The sequence below is a fragment of the Equus caballus genome, chromosome 26, assembly GCF_041296265.1.
Source record: "Equus caballus isolate H_3958 breed thoroughbred chromosome 26, TB-T2T, whole genome shotgun sequence".
Classification (NCBI taxonomy): Eukaryota; Metazoa; Chordata; class Mammalia; order Perissodactyla; family Equidae; genus Equus; species Equus caballus.
This window is the reverse complement of record NC_091709.1, coordinates 9,494,650-9,514,475: the sequence shown is the minus strand read 5'-3', so window position 1 is coordinate 9,514,475 and position 19,826 is coordinate 9,494,650. Positions and strand designations below refer to the sequence as shown.

General features: G+C 40.6%; 2 protein-coding genes across 7 annotated transcripts in view; one reads left to right on the top strand and one right to left on the bottom strand.

Annotated features, from left to right (window-relative positions):
- Positions 1-526: 526 nt before the first annotated feature.
- Positions 527-7,400, bottom strand: CGGBP1 (CGG triplet repeat binding protein 1). Its single transcript, XM_005606097.4, has 3 exons — positions 7,209-7,400; positions 6,556-6,760; positions 527-4,410 (listed from the first exon to the last, which is right to left on the bottom strand). The coding sequence occupies exon 3, from the start codon at positions 4,389-4,391 to the stop codon at positions 3,888-3,890; it is 504 nt and encodes a 167-aa protein (XP_005606154.1). The 5' UTR covers positions 4,392-4,410; positions 6,556-6,760; positions 7,209-7,400; the 3' UTR covers positions 527-3,887.
- A 196-nt stretch (positions 7,401-7,596) lies between these two features.
- ZNF654 (zinc finger protein 654) overlaps positions 7,597-19,826 on the top strand; it is an 84,429-nt gene continuing 72,199 nt past the window's right edge. For 2 of the 6 annotated variants that reach the window (XM_070252148.1, XM_070252147.1), the window contains exon 1: positions 7,760-7,876. Coding sequence is in view for 2 of the 6 variants with exons in the window: in XM_023630385.2 (XP_023486153.1) it covers positions 7,709-7,876 (168 nt within the window). In the remaining 4 variants the exon portion in view is untranslated. Of the gene's footprint in view, positions 7,877-9,755; positions 9,786-19,826 lie in introns of those variants that run through there. The other 4 variants (XM_023630385.2, XM_023630386.2, XM_070252151.1 and 1 more) reach the window with 4 other exon arrangements.

The window sequence follows — 19,826 nt, the reverse complement described above, 5'->3', positions numbered from 1 at the left end:
AACTACATAAAACTACTAAAATGAAAGACAATTTTCAACTTCTATGCATTTTTCCTTTTTGCCCCCAGCGGCAAATAATATAGTAAAGCTTTCCGAAACCAGTTAAACGTATGAGATGCAAATTAGGCCTTTGTCTTTCATAATACTTCTAAAAGTAGAAAATTAAAATGCTTCCAATTACTGATGAAGCTTGTTTATATAATACCTATATAATTTTTTGGGAAAAGTGCTATCTGCAGCTATGATGTGAATCTGACTTGACAATATATCCTTTTACATTGGTCATTAAGGATTAATAATCCTACAGAGAGATAACTAGTAGGAAAAAAATTATTAATAAAATTCTGTTCATCTTTTGGAATTATGAAATGTTATTGACTCATAAAACAAAATGTGCTTTCCGAAAGTTATGAAACAAATTTTAAAAAAATTTATTTCCAAAAGTCACAGAGACAAAACTTTAAAAGCGACACATTTATACTAGGGATACACGCGTGCGCAAAAAAAAAGCACAGGAATACAAAAGTGAACATAGTCCAATTTTAATGAATACAGTATTCTGGCTACAAGTAGATTACCACTGGGTAAGAACTGTGTTACCTCAGAAATCTGATAGCGTGAACTGAGATAAACCAAGGTTTAGGATAGCCACTCCACTATTCACACTTCAATCAGCGCTAAAGCAATTCATTTCAGGCTAAGATTTCCAATGAAATTGTAGAACGAGTCTTGTATTTGATGAACATGCTTTAAGGGGACGTGTCCTCATTGAAAGGCAGTTGGAGCAAGTCAAACCATGGAGAGCCCTTACAAAGACTAAGCACCAAATGACCACTCACTTGTGGCTTTCGTTCTGGGCCACCTTAAATTTTATTCTGTTTAAATGTGTTTTCCATTAACATTCACACACAAATTCTTTCAAGCGAAAGTTTTAACATGGAATTTTCTGCTTGGAGATCTTGCCAACTGTTACTTACAATAGTTTTTAAGCAATGAATACTACAGAACAATCCCAAGCCGATATTTAATTGCTTACAATTGTAAGATGCAGAACTTTTTCTTTAAAGTTTTCTGGTCCCTGAAAATTCCGTAGGGCTAAATGCATTAACTGGAAGTAGCATTTGTTTAAAGAAAAAAAAAAGTCTTACTCAAAGATGACAATGAATAAAATAACTGTTTAGGCTCTCATACACGATCTTTCTAAATTTTCACCCTGTAAGAAATGATCACAATGTCCTTCACGCTTGCTATATGCCCCACAGAATCAAAAGAAACCAACAGGGAATTTAACATTTCAACAAGCTAGGAACTACTTACTGTGAGCATATAGTGAAATTCTGGAAGACATACTACTATACCTCAAGAAAACACTATTAACAGGTAAGCATGTGTTGAAGAAGGCAGTTTATAAATGAAACATTACAAATCTTAAGTTTCTGCATACAACTTATAAAATAGAAAAAACTGCTATTTTTCCAATAGTATAGCATTACACTAACACTATAAAGATTGAAAGCTTCTGTACACACGTCCACTACACCTCCACAGCAGCATATGCCTCTTAGACATTCTCATCTGTTATCTAACATATGCCAACCGTGGTTTCACCGATTTGTACCAGTTTGAGCAGGCTATAACAATCATTCTGCTTTATCTATTTCACCATGAGACAAAGTTAACCAGTTTCAGGGAATGAACAGTTTCATAATCAGTAAAGAAACACACTAAACCTCCACAACAGGATGGAAAACGCTTCTAAGGACATGATACAATCCCAACGGGAGGATGGATTATGCCCCTAGATAGTGTACATGGCAATAGTTAGGAGCCTGGAGAAACACATCAAGATACATGGGACCTAAACGATCATCAAATCAGTAATAACAATAGAAACTCAAATGTGAACTATTGCTGTTTTCCCAGCACAACATCGTCCAATTTACTGCTCAGGACTACTCAAAGCTGTTCTGCTACTGTGTGTTTGCTGTTAGCGCAAATTCATATCCAAACAGGGAGCAGTCTGAATCACATGGAACTTCAAAAAATTAAAATGATTGTATATCTAACCTTGTTTTTGTATTCTGAAAATAGTGCTATAAAACTCAATTATTTTCCTAGCTTCTTAGATCTTCTATCTTTAGATAATTCAAACATGGTTGCCTACAAATTCTTTACTAAAGGAAGTAAAAGCAAAGAATATTTGACTGTTTTACTGCTGGCGTCCTCACGGATGTGCCTTATCAATGAGAGCACTGCTCTGGGCATTTATTGTGCTACTTTAACATAACTGGACATGAGAAACACTGGTCGTTCAAAATAAAAACAAAAAACCCCACATAAAATCTAAAATCAGATGAGCAGTTTGACAACCTGAACTAGGGACTTCAAGTCTGTAAGGGAGACTGAGACACGGAGAGCTGTTTCTGAAAAATATAAAATCCACCTTTTTCCTTATTCACTTCAGTTTTTTAAAAAATGATTTGTGGTAAAATGACCTCAAAGATAACTCCAAGTCACATAGGGCATCATTTGTCAGTGCTTTGTAACAGAAATATATTTTATAAATATTTTTAACTTGAATGTTTTCAAAGAAATTGACTTTTTTTTAAAGCTCCAGTCCAAGTTTTCAGCTGTTTAGTTTTTTAAAAATCTAATTCCGGTCTCTGATATACAGGATACAACTGGGCTGAGCTACTGATACTCTGACAGGACAGTGAGGTTCAGATGGAGATCATTTCCTGAACGTGGCTGACCTTTAACAGAACTATTTCCTCACCCAAACAGTTATGCAGGATACTGCCGGATCTCTACTACAAAAACCTTGTATTTCTAGACACTTGTTTACCATCCATGTTTAAAAACTCTGCACCACCAGAGGCAAAGCACATGAAAGTGAAAGTAAGTATACTTTCTTTCTAGTCTATTTACCTAAATAAACTCTTATAAAACCCTATGGAAAAATTAATGTATAGAAGGTAATTTCCTTATTATCTGATCTGTCAGCCAGAAAGTAATTAATACTTCTCTGCAAAAACAGGAAACTCAATCATAAAAGGTCTGTTTAAATTAAAATGCCAATCCTGAAGTCTTTTAACATCAAGACACACACAAAAAAAGCTTGCAAATTCAAGATGATGCTTGAAATGAAAGCTGTTGATCAAGAATGCGTTTACAATAAGAGACTAAAATCATGTCACTGCAAAATTCCCCATGGTTTTTGGCACTGACATTAAAAGAAAGATTTTAGTCTTTTGGTCACTTGAAGCTGCTACTAAATACAATAAACCTTTACAAAAGAGGAAAAAGACAGTGAGGAACTGAAGGACAGTCAAGGTAACTACATCATATACAAGTAAAGCATAGCCTGAAATGAACACATTTTCTGCTAGGGATCTGAAGATACAAGTTTCCCACCAGCCCTTCCTTTTTGAAGAGGATCCTCTGATCAGAAATAATTCCTTTAAGTTATTGTGAGTGGTGTTGCCTGGCAGCAGCTTCAATTTCCTAGGCTAGTCTTCAATCCAAGTAATTAAGTAATCTCACAAGGAATAACCATACATGGCAACAGGGTAAAAAAGCAGGGCAGTTCTTCCATGCACAAACATTTCAGGAGAAAAACCATCAATTTGAAAGATAACCATCAGGTTTCAGGTATCCTAGCACACTCTAAACCCTAAGTTTTGCTTTACACCACTGGTGACTAAAATTAACAAGAAGTTTGCAGTGAGGTTTTTGTTTTGTTTTGCCTGCAACTATATACACATTGCAAAACTATTCTGCATCACATGATTTTAAATGAAATAAATATAAAAATGAACCACACAATCAACACATAACTTTAATACTCCACATTATTTATCTTGATCACAATGGTGGTAGCCTCCTTGTCAACAATCTTGTGAGTTGAGGAGCTGATTCTCATTCTCGTATCCATCAGGCAGATATGCTCTCCTCAGCTGGTCTGACTTAGGTATGGAGCCTCCATTCTTCACGTGGCGAGACAGGAAAGCACGGACGGCTGGGTGATCAGCCTTCTCAAGTGGGATGTTGGCCTCCAGGCACATTTTCACAAAGTCCTGGATAACACTGACTTTCTCGGTTTGCGCAGTACTGTTGCACTGAAGCGATGCAGTTAGGGGCCTCTGCTTCTTTCTCACATTCTGCTCTTCAAATTCTGCCTTCCTCTTGGTATGAGTCTTTGACTTGAGGTGGTCACTAATGGCAGACTTGCGAACATGATTCAGAACCACATTGCAAGAAGTGCAGAAGAGTTTTCCTCCATCTTCGTGCAGCTCGCCTCCAAACTCCGTGACTCGATCCAGGGGAGTCACATACAAAGCAGTCTTAGAACGGTTTCGAGCAGGTGGTGCTGTTACTACAAATCTCTCCATTCTGACTTTGAATAAGGTTCTTTCAAGACAAGAGAAACAAGTGTTATCACAACAGTTCACTCGAGAAGTAATTAACAATAAAAGGCAAGTATAAACATTTTAAGATTAAAGACTTGAGAAAACTTAATTCAAATTAATAGACTATGTGTCCATGAAGTCTTAACTTACCTGAAATACGTAAAGGCAGGCAAAACCAGAGCAAATTACTAGTAACAATTAGGTCCATTCCTTGATTTTTATAAAATTCAAAGGAATTAGAGCTATAAAAAAGAACTCCAATTATCCTCCATGTCAATATCTTTTAGAAAAACCTAATCACAGGTCAATATTTAGAGTATTAATTATATTAGTTTCATCCCATTTAGATGTGTATTTAAGTTTAAAAGAGCTTCTTTCCCTTCACAGTTCTGGGCCAATTGATTTTAGGAACACAATTATAGGGAATTGTGTACAAAGTTTGTTCAAACAGGTGGGCCACTAAACGGGCATAATTCTGTTACGAAGATGGACATAATTTCCTAAATTGTTTTTAGAAGAAAAAAAGTAAAAACCAAGAAAGAACAAGACCAAATGCAATTAACAGCAGCAACAATGACATTAAAATTCAGAGCCAAAATATAGAGCTCAAAGTGAGTCAAATTTTTTTTAAGATTTTATTTTTCCTTTTTCTCCCCAAAGTCCCCCAGTACACAGTTGTAGATTCTAGTTGTGAATGCCTCTGGTTGTGCCATGTGGGACGCCACCTCAGCATGGCCTGATGAACAGTGCCATGTCCGTGCCCAGGATCCGAACCTGCGAAACCCTGGGCCTCGGAAGCAGAGCGAGTGGACTTAACCACTCCGCCACGGGGCTGGCCCCAAGTGACTCATTTTTTAATGCCTCTCTCTCTCTCTCTATACCTCTACTAAGTTTTCCAAAAGATGATAATCAAGATATGCAGAGCGCTTTTTCTAATAGTTTTTGTTTTTTCCACTAAAGACTAATACTTACATTTGTCAATATTTACTTCACTTACCAATTAAGTTAGAACAAAACCAAGAATCTTACATAGTGCCTAGTATATGATAGATGCTCAATCACAATTTAAGTAAACGATTATCCTCACTATTTCTCCACATATTTGACTCAGACACAGCTTATTAATATCTTAATTTATCCTAATAACAAATTTTTATGATCATTGCCAAAATCACGAAAACTTGAGATATGAACAAACGCTATTGGTGATGACCACTTGTTCCCTGGGCCACGCCTTTGGGCTGAGCTCTTACATTAACCTAGACATAAGAAATTAAAATGAATTTGATGGAATTCTCTTCTGTATAAATACATTAGAGAGAAATTCCTAAGTGTGCTCTGAAGAACTATGCTTTATAAGTGTAATAGAAACAATGGAGTATTCCATTAATCCATACTAGAGAATTCACAGTTGGGAGACATGAAATCTCTCTCAAAAGAACTTTAAATTGCTGATGTGTTAGACACCTGTGGACATAAACTCAGAGACGGACTTATTCTGGAACAAATGGTAAAGGTTAGGTTTAATTCTATTTTTTTCCATTAAAAATTTGTTTAACGCATGACTCTCATGTGCTAAAGACTGTGTTAGGCTGTAGGTTTTCGACAGCAGACAAGACATAGGAATCCTGCCTAGTAAGCAGTTAGCGAATTACCATTACACGTTTGTACTTTAAAGTTAGTAGTGTCTTCTACTCCTATAGCAAATCAGATCCATTTAGGATTAATGGCTCTAAACCAGTTATGAAAAACATTAAATATTTGTGCCCAATAATGCCTAAATCTGTGTGAAAAGTCTTTTGTCTATAAATTTGGATTTCAAACTTTAAAACAATAAACACGTTCGTTATTCTTTGAAGCATAAAATGCTCAATCACTTGTGCTAACGTGAAAGGCCTATACATTCCAACGTCTTGCAACTTTCAAAAGTCTGTTTGTGTAGCTGCAGAGGCAAGTATCCACCCAGTAGAGGATGCTCGAGTTTACAGACCCGAAGAACAAAAGTGTTTTTCAACAGAAGGTGAAGATACTTTAAACGAAGAAGTTAAAAAGTTAAGAACAGGAATTAGCCAACAAAGGAGAAGCAGCAAATCATTTACTAGATCAAAATAAAACTCATCAGAAGTTTTCAAGTTTAAATGTTTACCGGATTAGTTTCCAGTTTTTATCGTCTTGATACCTAACAGCGAAGCGTCTCCAGCGCAAATCCAGAGACGCAGGAAACCCCGGCACTTTTCGTTTGTTCGAGCCCGGAGATGCCCTCCAATCAGTTTTTCAACAAGTGGTGGTGGGGAAATAGTTTCTGGGCTTGCACCCTATTTTCCCTGCGATGCCAGGAAGTCATGCCTTTACTGTAAAACACGGAAAACAAACAGAAAGAAACATGGGGGAGGGGGCGGCACAGGGGCGGACGGAGAGGAACGTAGCGCCGCCGCACACCGCCGTCTGCAGACCGCGCCCTCGGGGGGACCGCGCCGCGCCCGGGCCTCCAGGCGGCCGCCACGCTGCCTCCGCGCCGCAGGCCCGCCCGGGCGGGGACGGGGCACGGACGGGCCGGGGCTGGCTCTCTGCGCGCGCCGGCCCGGCCCCGGCGCCGGCCGCGGGCCCCGCGCTCGACGACCGAGGGGGGCAGGCGGCAGGCGCGGCCGACGCGGCCGCTGTCAGCTTCCCGTCTCCTCCCTCTTCCTCCCGCGGCCCCGCGCCCCGGCCCCGCCCCCGCCCCGCTCCGGGACAGCAGGCCCCGGGCCCAGCCCGCACCAACGGCCGGGCCCACCCTCGGCCTCCCTCGCCGCTCGGTACCGTGGGGTCGGGGCCGCCGCTAGGGGAAGTGGACCAGGCCCGGCCGGAGAGGAGAGCAGGAGGAAGAAAGGGAGGAGCGAGGGGTGAGGGAGGAGGACGCGTCGCCGCCGCCGCCGCCGCCGCCGTCGCCCGAGCGAGCCCCGCGGCGGCCGCCGTGTCCCCCGCCGCGCCCCGTCCTCCTGCGCCGCCTCTGGCGAAGCTCGTAGGCGGTCCCCAGCAACCGCCGAGCGGCAGTGACCAACGGGCCGCGGGTCTCGCAAACAGACGGCTGATTTGGCCAATAGTAGTGCAAGGGCGGGCATGGGCATGATTGGCAGCGAGAGCTATCCAATGAAGGCTGGGGGCGTGGGTGGGCGGAGCCGGAAGTAGAGCCCGCCGAGAGGCCCCCGTCCGGCTGGGGCGGGGGCAGGGGAGGAACTGGAGGAGGAGGAGGAGGTTCGCCGAGGCAGCTACGGCGGCGGCGGCGCAGCGGCTGGTACGCGCTGGGCGGCGAGAGCCTCATGGCGGAGGAAGAGAGCGACCAGGAGGCCGAACGCCTCGGGGAAGAGCTCGTGGCCATCGTGGAGGCCCCGCCAGGCCCCGCGGGGCCGCGGGCGGCGGGCGGCGGCCGGGGCGGCGGTGGCGGCGGCGGCATCAGCAGTCGGGATTACTGCCGACGCTTCTGTCAGGTGAGCGCCGCGGCCGCGCCGCCTGTCACCGCGCCGGGCCGCCCGGCCCGGCCCCGGCCCGGCCCGGCCCCGACCTGGCCGCCGCGAGGCAGCGCCGCGAGGCTGTCGGGCCTGGGCGCGGGGTGCGGGAGAGTCTGTCGGGGCCGCGGGCGGACAGGCAGGGTCGCCGGCGGGAGGGCGTCCGCTGACACGCGCCGGCCCCGCCGCCCGTCTGCCGGGCCGCCGCTCTGTGCTGCAGTTCTCTCCGCCCGCCCCCCGGCCCCGCTGCCCGGTTCCGAGAGGGGAGGGGCAGGCCGTCCCCGCCGCCGCGCGCCTCCCGTCCCCGTCAGGGTGGCCTGTCGTCTTGTCGAGGCCGGCCCGCTCCTCCGCAGGCCGTGGTGGCCTGTCGTCCCCTCGAGCCTGGCCCCACTACCCCGCCTGGCGCCGTGGCAGCGCGTTGCTCTTTGGGGAGGTGCGGCCGGGCGGTGTGGTGGTTGCTCCCTTGCGAGGTGGGGTGGGCAGTGTGGTGGTTGTTCCTTTGGGAAGTGGGGTGGGCAGTGTGGTGGTCGTTCCTTTGGGAAGTGGGGTGGGCAGTGTGGTGGTGGTTCCTTTGGGAAGTGGGGTGGACAGTGTGGTGGTGGTTCCTTTGGGAAGTGGGGTGGGCAGTGTGGTGGTCGTTCCTTTGGGAAGTGGGGTGGGCAGTGTGGTGGTGGTTCCTTTGGGAAGTGGGGTGGGCAGTGTGGTGGTGGTTCCTTTGAGAGCTGGGGCCGGGTAGTTGGTGGTGGTTCTTTTGGGAGGTGTGGTGGGCAGTGTGGTGGTGGTTCCTTTGGGAGGTGGGGCCGGGTAGTTGGTGGTTGTTCCTTTGGGAGGTGGGGTGGGCAGTGTGGTGGTTGCTCGTTTGGGAGGTGGGGTGGGCAGTGTGGTGGTGGCTCCTTTGGGAGGTGGGGTGGGCAGTGTGGTGGTTGCTCCTTTGGGAGTTTGGGTGGGCAGTGTGGTGGTTGCTCCTTTGGGAGTTTGGGTGGGCAGTGTGGTAGTTGCTCATTTGGGAGTTTCGGTTGGCAGTGTGGTGGTTGCTCCTTTGGGAGGTGGGGCCGGGTAGTTGGTGGTTGTTTCTTTGGGAAGTGGGGTGGGCAGTGTGGTGGTTGTTCTTTTGGGAGGTGGGGTGGGCAGTGTGGTGGGCTCTCCCTTGCGAGGGCGATTGGGCAGTGTGGCGGTTGTTCCTTTGGGAGGGGGGCCAGGGAGTGGCCCCCAGCAGCGCATGCCCGGTCTGAGGACCCACTAAGGGAGAGAGCAGCTTCTTTCAACTCCCGCTGGGGCTACCCCCCGCTGCCCTGCCCCTTTACATTAAGGCCTGTTTTATTTAGCTCGTAAAATGCAGCGTTTGGACAGTGACAGTAAATTATCTACTTGTTCTACTGCTGCTACGGTTTGATGTAGTTTAAAGTCTGTGACCATAATCAAATATTATAGTGCCACAGTACTTGTCTGGGGGTGAGATATGTGTAATTTACATTTGTATCTACATATATTTATAGTTTTCATGTTTTTGTTCTCTCTTACCACACTCTTATTTTGCATACTGTTTTGGAATAAATTTTAATTACACCTTTTCTACTTCATTCCTGTTTTTAAATTTATCTTGGATGTATAGGATTCAAATCATGGCTCCACCACTTCTTAGCTGTGTTACCTTGGACAAGTTACTTCTCTGTGCCTTAGTTTCCTCTTCTGTCAAATAAGGATAGTAATTAAACGAGTGAATATGTAAAGAGTTTGGATCCTTTAAATATTTAGTTAAAGTTAGCTATTAATTTCATTCTGGTAACAAGTAGAAAATAAAGTTAACAAGAAATGGTCATCATGTTTTCTGAAATTTGATTTTATGCCTTTCCAAGCATTGAAAGAAAAAGGATGGAGTTGACATTTTCAGGTAAGTTTTTAGTGCTTTAGTTTGAGTTGTCTTGATTTCAAACTCCCCTCTCAATAGATAAGTTGGTTTGAAGGTGGAAATTGTCTTGGTATAAAGGGTATGTCAGTTTTCTTTGGCATCGCTCTCTATTTAGTGACTTTCTTGACCACGTGTTTGCTTTCTTTTTGGTGTTGGCATTCACTGGATTTAGAGGTTCGGGGTCTTTACAGTGCTTGTTTTCTGACGACATTTTACACCTAGAAACCATATTATGGGCAGACTTTGTATCTATTGGAAACTTAAGTTTTTGAAAATTAGTTTCAGTTGATCTTTTAAATATATTCACAGGCAGAAAGGCTTTTTATTTCTTTCTATGTTTTGCTTTTTATATCATTAATATAAATGATACGCTTGTTAATTTACTTTATCAGATAACCCTTAATTGCTACAGAATTTGAAATTTTATTTGAGGACCAGGGTATTTTTGGAGGACTTTTAAGTATTCTTATTCTATTTCTTGAAATCAATTTTAAGAACAAATGAGTAAATTTAGCCTATGAAGTACAGTATCTGAAGAGTGACAGTAAATTGAGAACAAATGAAGTTGACTATTTTGTAAAACTCCACTACCTCCTAAATATTCAAGGAAATAAGACTAAACTGGAAGAACTTAGTGAACTTTTATTTTATCTTGGTAAATGATGAGTGTTATGCTGACGTACTTTCACATTACCAGCTTTTACCTGAAGCCTCATTACATACTTTGTAATACTCTAGCTTACCAGTAGATCTGGTCTTAGAGATCGTGTCCTCGTTCCACCTTGTGGGTGAGCTTTGTGAAGTCCTATTTTGTGTTAAAACTTTAAGCTGGAATAAAATATTCTTGTATTAAGTTGAATTTTATCCATTGATTAATAGAATTCTAGGGTAATACTTCTGTTTTATTTGCCTTTAAGGGAAGCAGTGGATTATATAATCTAATTCCCAGTGATTGTTTCTTTTTGAACATTTGGTTTCCTAATATTTACCAAGGGTAAAATTAAGTAACTTTCATTCATTAGTAAATGACTTAATTGTGAGTAATCCATAAAATGTGTAATATGCACTTGGATGGCTGACAGTTAACTAAATACATGAATTATACACACAGCCTTGTGGCATTGAGAAGAAAGGCTCCAATTTATCTTCCTCCTTTTAGAGAGAAATATGAATCAAAATTTCTTGGCAGTTGGTTGTGTGGGTGAAGGGAGAGAGGAAGGAACACTTCTTTGCAAGAGAAGTTCTTGTGTCTTACCACAAAGAAAAGTAAAACAGAAGACAATAGATAAATATGTGCTAAATTATGCATGCACTCAGTGCATTTGATGGTATGCTTTTCTATTTGAGAAACAGTACCAGTAATGATAAAATCTTCAACTTAGGGAGTACAGGATTGTCCCTAGGCTTCAGCTGATGTATGAGACGATGGATTTGGGAGATTGAAAGTGTTGATTTCCAAGTGGTTCCGTGTGTAATGTTGGACAGACTGCCCGATCACATCCTTCCTTGGCTGTCGCTAGTGGACTCGAAACAAATGCTGAAATGGAATTGGCCCTTAACTGATACTTAATTTGCTTTGAGGATGAAAGGAAGGGGAAAGTAGTTTTTGTTGAGGGCCTACTAACTCTTAAGGCCTTCAGAGATACCTTATTATGCAGGTTGCATAGTTGAAATTGAGGCCTTAATAGGTTAACTTGACTTCAGTTCCTGCAGATGGACAAGCTGGGGTTGGAACCCAGCTTTCGATTTCTGCTGAAAGGCACATTGAAATGACAATAAATCCTCAAATAATTATAAAGTGAATTTTTTTGGCAAGTTGGGCAAAGGGGAAAAAAAAGTTACTGGAAGTACTCAGGGAATCATGGATGAAAAATTTAGAAAGTACTCTTTCATTATGCCACAGTGTAAAAAATGTTTCAGGAAACAAATAATAGTTCTTTCTCTGACTTGTTAGGTGCTGTGAACATTTCCCTAGTTCCTGAAGGTTTTAGTAATTCAATTATTTTGTTGCTAGATATATTGAAATGTTTTGATCATAAATTAATTGTAAGCTAAACAAGTTAAGGTATTTTCTTCTTGTTTAGTGCCAGAATGAATATAGTGAATGATAAATAAGTATTTCTGGAAACACTTTGATGTGTTGATTAAAAGAGACTTTAAAATTATTTCTTACTACAATGGAGTTAATAGCCGTCCCATGAGGACGTCGTGAGTATAAAATGAGAGAATGAACATGAAGTGCTCAGTACTCTACCTAGCACATGGAAGGGCTTAAATTGAAAGAGGCTATTAATGTTTACCTCACGAGAAGTCCTCTGAAGGCTTAAGAGGGACATTAGTGATAATCTGATCTGTAGGTCACTTACAGTTTGTATCCCACAATAAACTTCAGAGAAAATTTAGAAATGTTACAATTCTGAAATTCTCTTGTTTATTTAGAAAAGCCGAATGCTCCTGATGAAGCATTAAATTATTTGCAAAAACAATTACATTTTCTCAGAGAGTTTGTTTCCCGCAGGGGACATTTGGCAATGTCTGCAGATACTTTGATTGACTTAATTGGGGGTTGCTACTGGCATCTTCTGGGCAGAGGCCAGGGATGCTGTTGATCATCATACAATGCACAGCACACCACCAACAACAAAGAATTATCTGATCTACAATATCAGTACATAGTGCTGAGGTTGAGAAACCTTTATTTTGGAATTCTTAGTGGATACTTTATGTCTGTAATGTTATAAATGGAAACAAGTATTTAATGATCCTGAAATAATTTTAAGCAACTTCTATGTACCAGACACTTTAATAGGTGCCTAAGAGACAGTCTGACAGAAAAAAGGGTTTCCCTCATGGTTTTATAGAATACATGCTAATGTCTCTTATTTAGAGAAACTAAACTTTGTTTTCAGAAAATACGATGTTTATCTCTTAGTCTTGGCGTAGAGTTTACATAACATTTATAGTTCTTTGAGTAGTTTCTTAGAGTATAATAATACATTTTTACCAATTCTTGCTATTATTTGGAATTATTTTTTAATTTACTTTTTTTTTTTTTTTGGTGAGGAAGATTGCCCCTGAGCTAACATCTGTGCCAATCTTCCTCTATTTTATGTGGGATGCCGCCACAGTGTGGCTTGATGAGTGGTGTGTAGGTCTGTGCTTCGGATCTGAACCTGCGAACCCTGGGCTGCCGAAGCATAGCATGCAAACTTAACCACTACGCCACTGGGCCAGTCCCTGATTTACTTTTGATTTTTATAAATGTTTTATATGTACTTAGTTTAAAAAGTCATAGAAGACTTAAATATCAGGGATTTAGTTTTGCTGTTAATAATGAGACCTGACAAATAGCTTAAACAGTAGTACATATTTATTTTTCATGTGAGAACTGTTGAATGGACAGTGTAGGGATGATATGGTGGCTTTATCATTATTGTACCATCATTTGCTCTTTCTTATCAGTCGTCCTTGTTTTCTCATCTCAAGTTTGCCTCATAATCCAAGATAGTTGCTAGAGTTCCAGGCATCACATCTGAGTTCTAAGTAGTAGCAGGAACAGTGTGTCTCTGGGGTAAGCCAAAAACATCTTGCCCTAAATCCTACTCAGTAACTTCTACTTCCATCTTGTTAGCTATCCCCATCTGAAAATTATGTTAGGAAATTTTTTTTGTATTATTTTTTTTCCTTAGTAAACACGTGTGTGTGATTCTGTTAGTAAGGAGGGAAGACAACAAGAATGGATATTGTAGAGGCAACCAGTTTTGGGTCTTTTTCCCCAGCAGCTTGTAATAAAAAACAGTGGTCATGCTCTGTCCCTTTCCTTCCCCATGTATTTCCCAGAGGCAGGCACTTGCAGCTCTGTTAGCTCTTATGATGTTTCCCTCCATGTTTATCAGTAGTTTTTTCCCCTAACTGTAGGCATGCTCAGTTAGCCTGGTTGACAGAGGAGATGGGGACCACCTTCCTGTCTCACCATACACTTTGATCTTACCCGTGTTCTCTCTCAGCCCCTCCCTTCCCTCTGACCCCTTGCTCTCCTGCCCCTTTACTTCTGAGTCCCTCCAGAGGGTTAGGAGTTCCCATCTTTCTGTTTTTGACCATACTTCTCTCTCCTCTTTTAGAGGTGTGTGGCCTTTCAGATTCCTGAGGTTTTCTGGGGTTCTTCAGCACAAATCAGCTTGTTCTCTCCTTTCTAAATAATAGCTGTCCAAATGTTGTCATCTCTCTGTTTTCATTTTTTCTTCCTTGTCGGTTTAGGTCTATTAGAATAAAAATATTTTTACTGTTTTTTTTTAGGCAAGTTTTCAAGTGGGAGCAGAAGTAAATGTGTGTTTAATCTGCGGTATTTAACTAGAAGTCTCAAATTAGTTCCTCACCTCCATAAAGAATAATAGGTACGAAAGATGATGAAAAGGAAGGTGTTGAAGATAATTCAAGTGATTTATTGACTTTTGAAAAAGAGCAGCCTGCTTCCTGATCTGCTCTGTGGCACATAGTCAGAACTAGAAGTAATTTCATCCCCTGAAGTCATGTCTTCCTTTTGGCAAAATTATTTTTATCACTAAATTGCAAATTGAGATGTTACCTTTTTTAAGATGGTTTTCAAAGTTTGACACATTTGGGACATTTCCAGTGTTCATAAAAGGTGAATTCCATGGAAAGACATTTTATTTATTATAGTTAGGAAAAACAAAACAAAATGAACCCTGGATTTTGATAGCTGTATTTGAGGAGCTAAATGCTTTGTTGTTGTTGTTGTTTGATACTTTTTTAGGTTGACTTTCAGAATTGAATTGTAGTGATTGTTCATAATGACATTATTTGTAATAGCAAATCATTAAAAATAACCTGAATGACTAGAGTTAGGGGAGTAGTTACATATAATGGAATCCTCTGTTGTTTTTAAAGATTTATTCACATGGGAAACTGTTCATGGTAAAATAACTACTGAAAAGACACAGGAGACAGTGGTTTCACTTTTGTGATGAAAAAGACTGAAAAGAAATGTACCAAATTGTTAACAGTGGTTTTCTTCTTAGTGATATGTTTGTAGCTGAATTTTATTTTTTTCTTTACATTTATTTATTTTTTTATATTTTCTTGATTAAACCCACTACCTTTATAATCAGAAGAAAAATAAAGTATAAGAAATACATTTTATTTTTTTCTCTTCCTTCCTCACAGATTGCTTTTCTGTGAGAAAATCCAAGATTATTTTGAGTATGATGAAATTTAACTCCTTCCTTCTCAAAAGTATGTGAAATGGTTTTTTTTGGGGGAAAAAAAGAATTTGTTAAGTGAGCTTATGAAGGTCATTTTAGGTTAACCAGTGAGATCCTAAACTTACATAACTTGTTTGTATACAGTCTTACATTAGATATATGTCTGTTATTGCTTTCTAATAACCACCCATCACATTGGTTTAAAAAATATCTATCTCAATTTTAATTATGTAGATAAATTGATGGGAGAAACTATTTTTAAATGAAGTTCATTGCTTTTAAGTTTTTTAATGATACCATAATTTTGTAGGTCTGCCAAACAGAAGTAAGGCACCAGTTGTACTGTTGTTGTTGGCACGGGGTCTTTTCAATTTTCCTGCAAAAGTGTGCTAAACTACACCTTAACAACTACAAACAAAAGCAAAAAAGAGAACTTCAAATTAAATTTAAGAAAGTTATGGTAAAATATGTGTCTGGTGAGGTATTTGAAAAAGTGAAATATGATCAGTAAAATACGATCAATTGATATGCCTTTTTAAATGTACATTAATATGTAATGGTAAGGATATTAGGCCATTTAAAATCTAAAGTAACTTATCTAGTCAAATATCAGTTCTAGTTATGTTGTAAATCAATGACAGTAGTACCTAATCTAAATTGGAGAGTATTTTTAAGTTTTGTAATTTCTAGTCAATCTAATACTAGGTGTAACCTTCAGTTTTCGTGTTATTGTTACCACCTTGATTTCTTAGCTCCCTCTTTCTCTGGCAGGTCAGTTCGTGGTTTGAGCAGCCACTATTCAATGTGGATCTTCTCTCTGGGATGACACCCAGTCAGTTCCACCTGGTGAGAGCCATAGTGGAACACTGGTGGCACACTGAATAGGAGAGGAGGCCGAGCTGCATGGTATTACATAAGACCTTACAGTCCAGTGCATTGACACTGTACCAACACTCAGTACCCTCAGCTCTTTAAAGCAGCAGTGAATGTGAAGATAGCTGGCTGACTCCATCTTACCAGGAGAAAAGAGTTGTTGCTGTCAGGGTTGAAGCTTGTTGTCCTGTAAAGCGCTTGGCAGACAGTGGCAAGCAGACAGGGACTGTCCCTGTTTTGTGTATGGTCAGAACCTTGATAAGTTCTGTGAAGAAAAGGTGAATAACACTATAAAATGGGGCTGATATGAGGTTCCCCTGTTTTTGGATTCTTGGGCACGTTGAGCTCTGCTGAGATTCTTTGGTTTAGTTTGAACATGTTGAATTTAAGGTGCCTTTGCTCACCCAAGGAGAGATCTTAAAGATAGCTGGAGGTGAGCCAGAGCTCAGAGGTGAGGTCTGGTCGTCATGGCTGTGTCGATGGTATGTGAAGCCATGTGTGAAGGAGCTCACATAGGAGATAATATAGAGTGGGAAAAGAAGAGCACTTAGAAGTGAAGCTTCAGGAACTCCACAGTTAAATGACCTGGGAGGTAAGGTTGAGTCTTTAAATGACGTCTGAGAAGGATTAACTAAAGAGGTTGGAGAAAATCAAGGATCTGAGTGTCACAGAAGACAAGGGAAGACTGTTTCCGGATGGAGTGGATAGTTCCTGGCATCAAAAGCTGTTGCGATTCAACCACTGAATTAACATGCAGGGCTGTTTTGGCGTAGTGATGGGAGCAGGAGTCACACTGGAGAACTTTGAGGAGTGGGAGCCAGAGAAATAGAGACAGTAAGTATAGATGACTTATAAAGGAGGAGGAAAGATGGGTGGAAGCTGGGGAGGTTGTGGATTGAAGGCGAGGATTTTGTTTTAAATAGGTGAGAATTTGGCATGTTAAAATCTAATGAGAATGATTCATTTGAAAGGAAGCGGTAAATCTATGAAAGAAGGAAAGAATAATTTATAAATAAGATTCCGAAAAGCGAAGGAAGGGCAAGATTCAAAGCACGGATGGAGGGACTGCTTTCTGTAGGAGCTTTAGGGTGGGAGGGGAGTTCATCTGTTGAGAGTGCAGGGGAGTAGGTGGAGATCTGAGGGGCATGGAGGTCTAAGATGGAGCTGCTTAGAGGGGCAGATGGAAGTGGCCTGCAGAAACGTTTGAGTGTGCTGATTCTGAAGGTGGAGTGACTCCTGGACTGTGCTTTGGTCCAGCAGCGTGACTGTGTGGGTGAAGGTGTGGGGAACATGATTAGTTATATGCATTCAGGGTCAAGTGACACACTGTAATTGATCCATCAGTTAGCTGACTTTGAGAAAGAAGGGGACAGGCTGATTTTCTGACTCCATTTGTGGTAAAACATACTACAGAGAAGTGAAAGGAGAACAGATAGAGAAGGAAGAGAAGTGGTTTATTAATAGGTAGGTGCACAGCATTGTTCTGTGTACCATGAAAATGTATACGTATATTTGTGGGTATGTATAATGTCCCAATAAAATATGTACCTAGCTTATCAATATACGTTTCTATAACTAGAGCCTACTAAAGTTAACCAGTGTCTGTTTTGCTTACCTTAAAGTTGAAATGTTCTAAATACTCACTAATCACTGTTGCCAATGAATGATTTCATATGTATATGTTAGATTTTTAATATTTGGAAGGTTTACTTATTTTATTGGAATGCTCTGTATATAACTAATTTTGAGTGTTTTTCATGTATCAGGTACTGTGATAAATCCTTTACCTATTTTATCTCATTTAATCCACTACCCTACAGGGTATGTACCATTATTCTTCTTTTACAGATCAGAAAACTAAGACCGAGAGAGATTAAATCGCTTGGTTAAGTCAGTGTGGCTACTATGTGATAGTTGGATTGGACTGTCTGGCCAGTCTGACTGATGGTAGCATGTGTACTTAGCCGTTCCGATATATACATATATTTTATTGTATCTAAGAATACGCATTGGGTATCTATTATAGCATCTGTGCATATGTATTTGATATATACTATAGTATACTAAAGAAGTTATTGACTGAGTAGAAGTAGTGATTAAAAAAGACTTAAGGCAGCAGAAGCTAAAGATGTTCATAGATGTAAAAGAAAAAAATAGAATTTAAGCTATCAGAAGTTCCCTGAAGGAAGTGGTCCTCAACCCTTTTATTTTTTCCTCCAACCCACCTGGATGGGATATACTTCTTTCACAAGCAGTGGCTCACTGTCGTGGTTATTCTTAAGATGCAAGAGTTATGATGATTACAAACCAGTAGACATTAGGTTATTGTGTTTTGAAGGCAAGAAGGTGTAGAATATGTTTTGGATGTTTATCTTAAATGATTAAATTTTAAAGATGTCTCTCCATATTTTTTAAATTTAACCTTGAATATCCAGAAATCTTACTAATCCAGAGTACAGTAGATGTGCATTTTTAGACTTTGTTATCTATCCTTTTACCATGCTTTGAAAATTCTTGCCAGAGATTTCTCAGGTTAACAGATTAGTGGTTACCAGAGGAGAAGCGAGTGGGAGGAGCGAAAGGGATAAAGGGCCACAGATGTATGATGACAGATAAAACCTAGACTATGGGCAGTGAACATAATGCGGTCTGTACAGAACCTGAAATATAGTAATGTACATCTGAAATTTACAAAGTGTTATAAGCCAGTGTGACCTCAATAAAAAAAAATCAAATATCTCTTGGGTTATAGAACTCATTAGTAAAGTCTAAAATTTATATTCTGTGTTCATGAAGGTGCAGTGAAATGGATATCTCATTTTCAGCTGGGGGGAGTAAAAATCACCGCAACCTTTCTGGACCGTAATTCATCAAACCATACTAGAAATGTTAAAAACAATTTGTACCTCTTTTGACTTAGTAATTTTCCTTATAGCATTAACTTCTGAGGAAATATAAATTTGGACACAAAGGTATTCATCATAGCATTAATTATAATTAATGAAAGGAATGAATTGAAAATGGAAAAGCAAGCAGAACATCTAAAATAGTTGAAAACTTTTCAACCCTCATATGCTGAAGTATTATTTAGCCTTAGAAAATGATGTTTTCACTGACTATGCAGTGACCTAGGAAAATACAATATTATGATAAAAAAAATTAGGTGGAAAAGTTTGTAGCAGGATGACGCAATTGAAGAGAGACTGGTCCGTTCCCACTGTATTCACATGTGGATTTTAGAGGGGGAAGTGCTGTAAAGAAAAATCAAATGAGCTGCTTCACTAGAAACAGGATTTCTTGACGATAATCTGTAGGATCCATTCATGTTCTTCAGGAAGTCTGTTAACTCTCTGAAATTATTTGCAAAAAGTTGTATTTGCATTTTCTTGGTGAGCAGGTTTAAGGTTTTTTTGTTTTTTATTCTTATCAGCTTCTCTTAAGAATTTCAAAACTTGCTAAACACACATAACCCAACAACAATCCAGACACTCCCGAACCTTATGAACCTTTGCTGTAATTCATTGTGACACAAGTAGCACTGCCTGTTCTTACGAATAAAACTTTATTGGAGTATGTCCATTCATTTCTACATTTTCTATGGCTGCTTTCATGATCCAGCAGCAGGGTTGAGTACTTGGGGTGGGGAATATATGGCCCATAAGCTGCTTATTGGCTCTTTAAGAAAAAGTATGTCAGCCCATGTCCTACATTCTCATTTATTTTTTGCAGCTACCGTGTAAGATAGGTACTATTTTTATCGCCATTTTATGAATGATGCAGCTGAGACTCAGAGAGGTTAAGCAACTACCCTCAAGTCACACAGCTAGAAAAGGGAAATATACTGAGATGTTAATAGTGGTTGTACGTGGGCAGTACAACGATGGATGATTTTTTTAATATACTACTCAAATTTACTACAGTGGGTATA

Excerpts from the sequence above, each read along its gene's own strand:
- CGGBP1 (XM_005606097.4), bottom strand. The coding sequence starts at position 4,391 with ATGGAGAGATTTGTAGTAACAGCACCACCTGCTCGAAACCGTTCTAAG.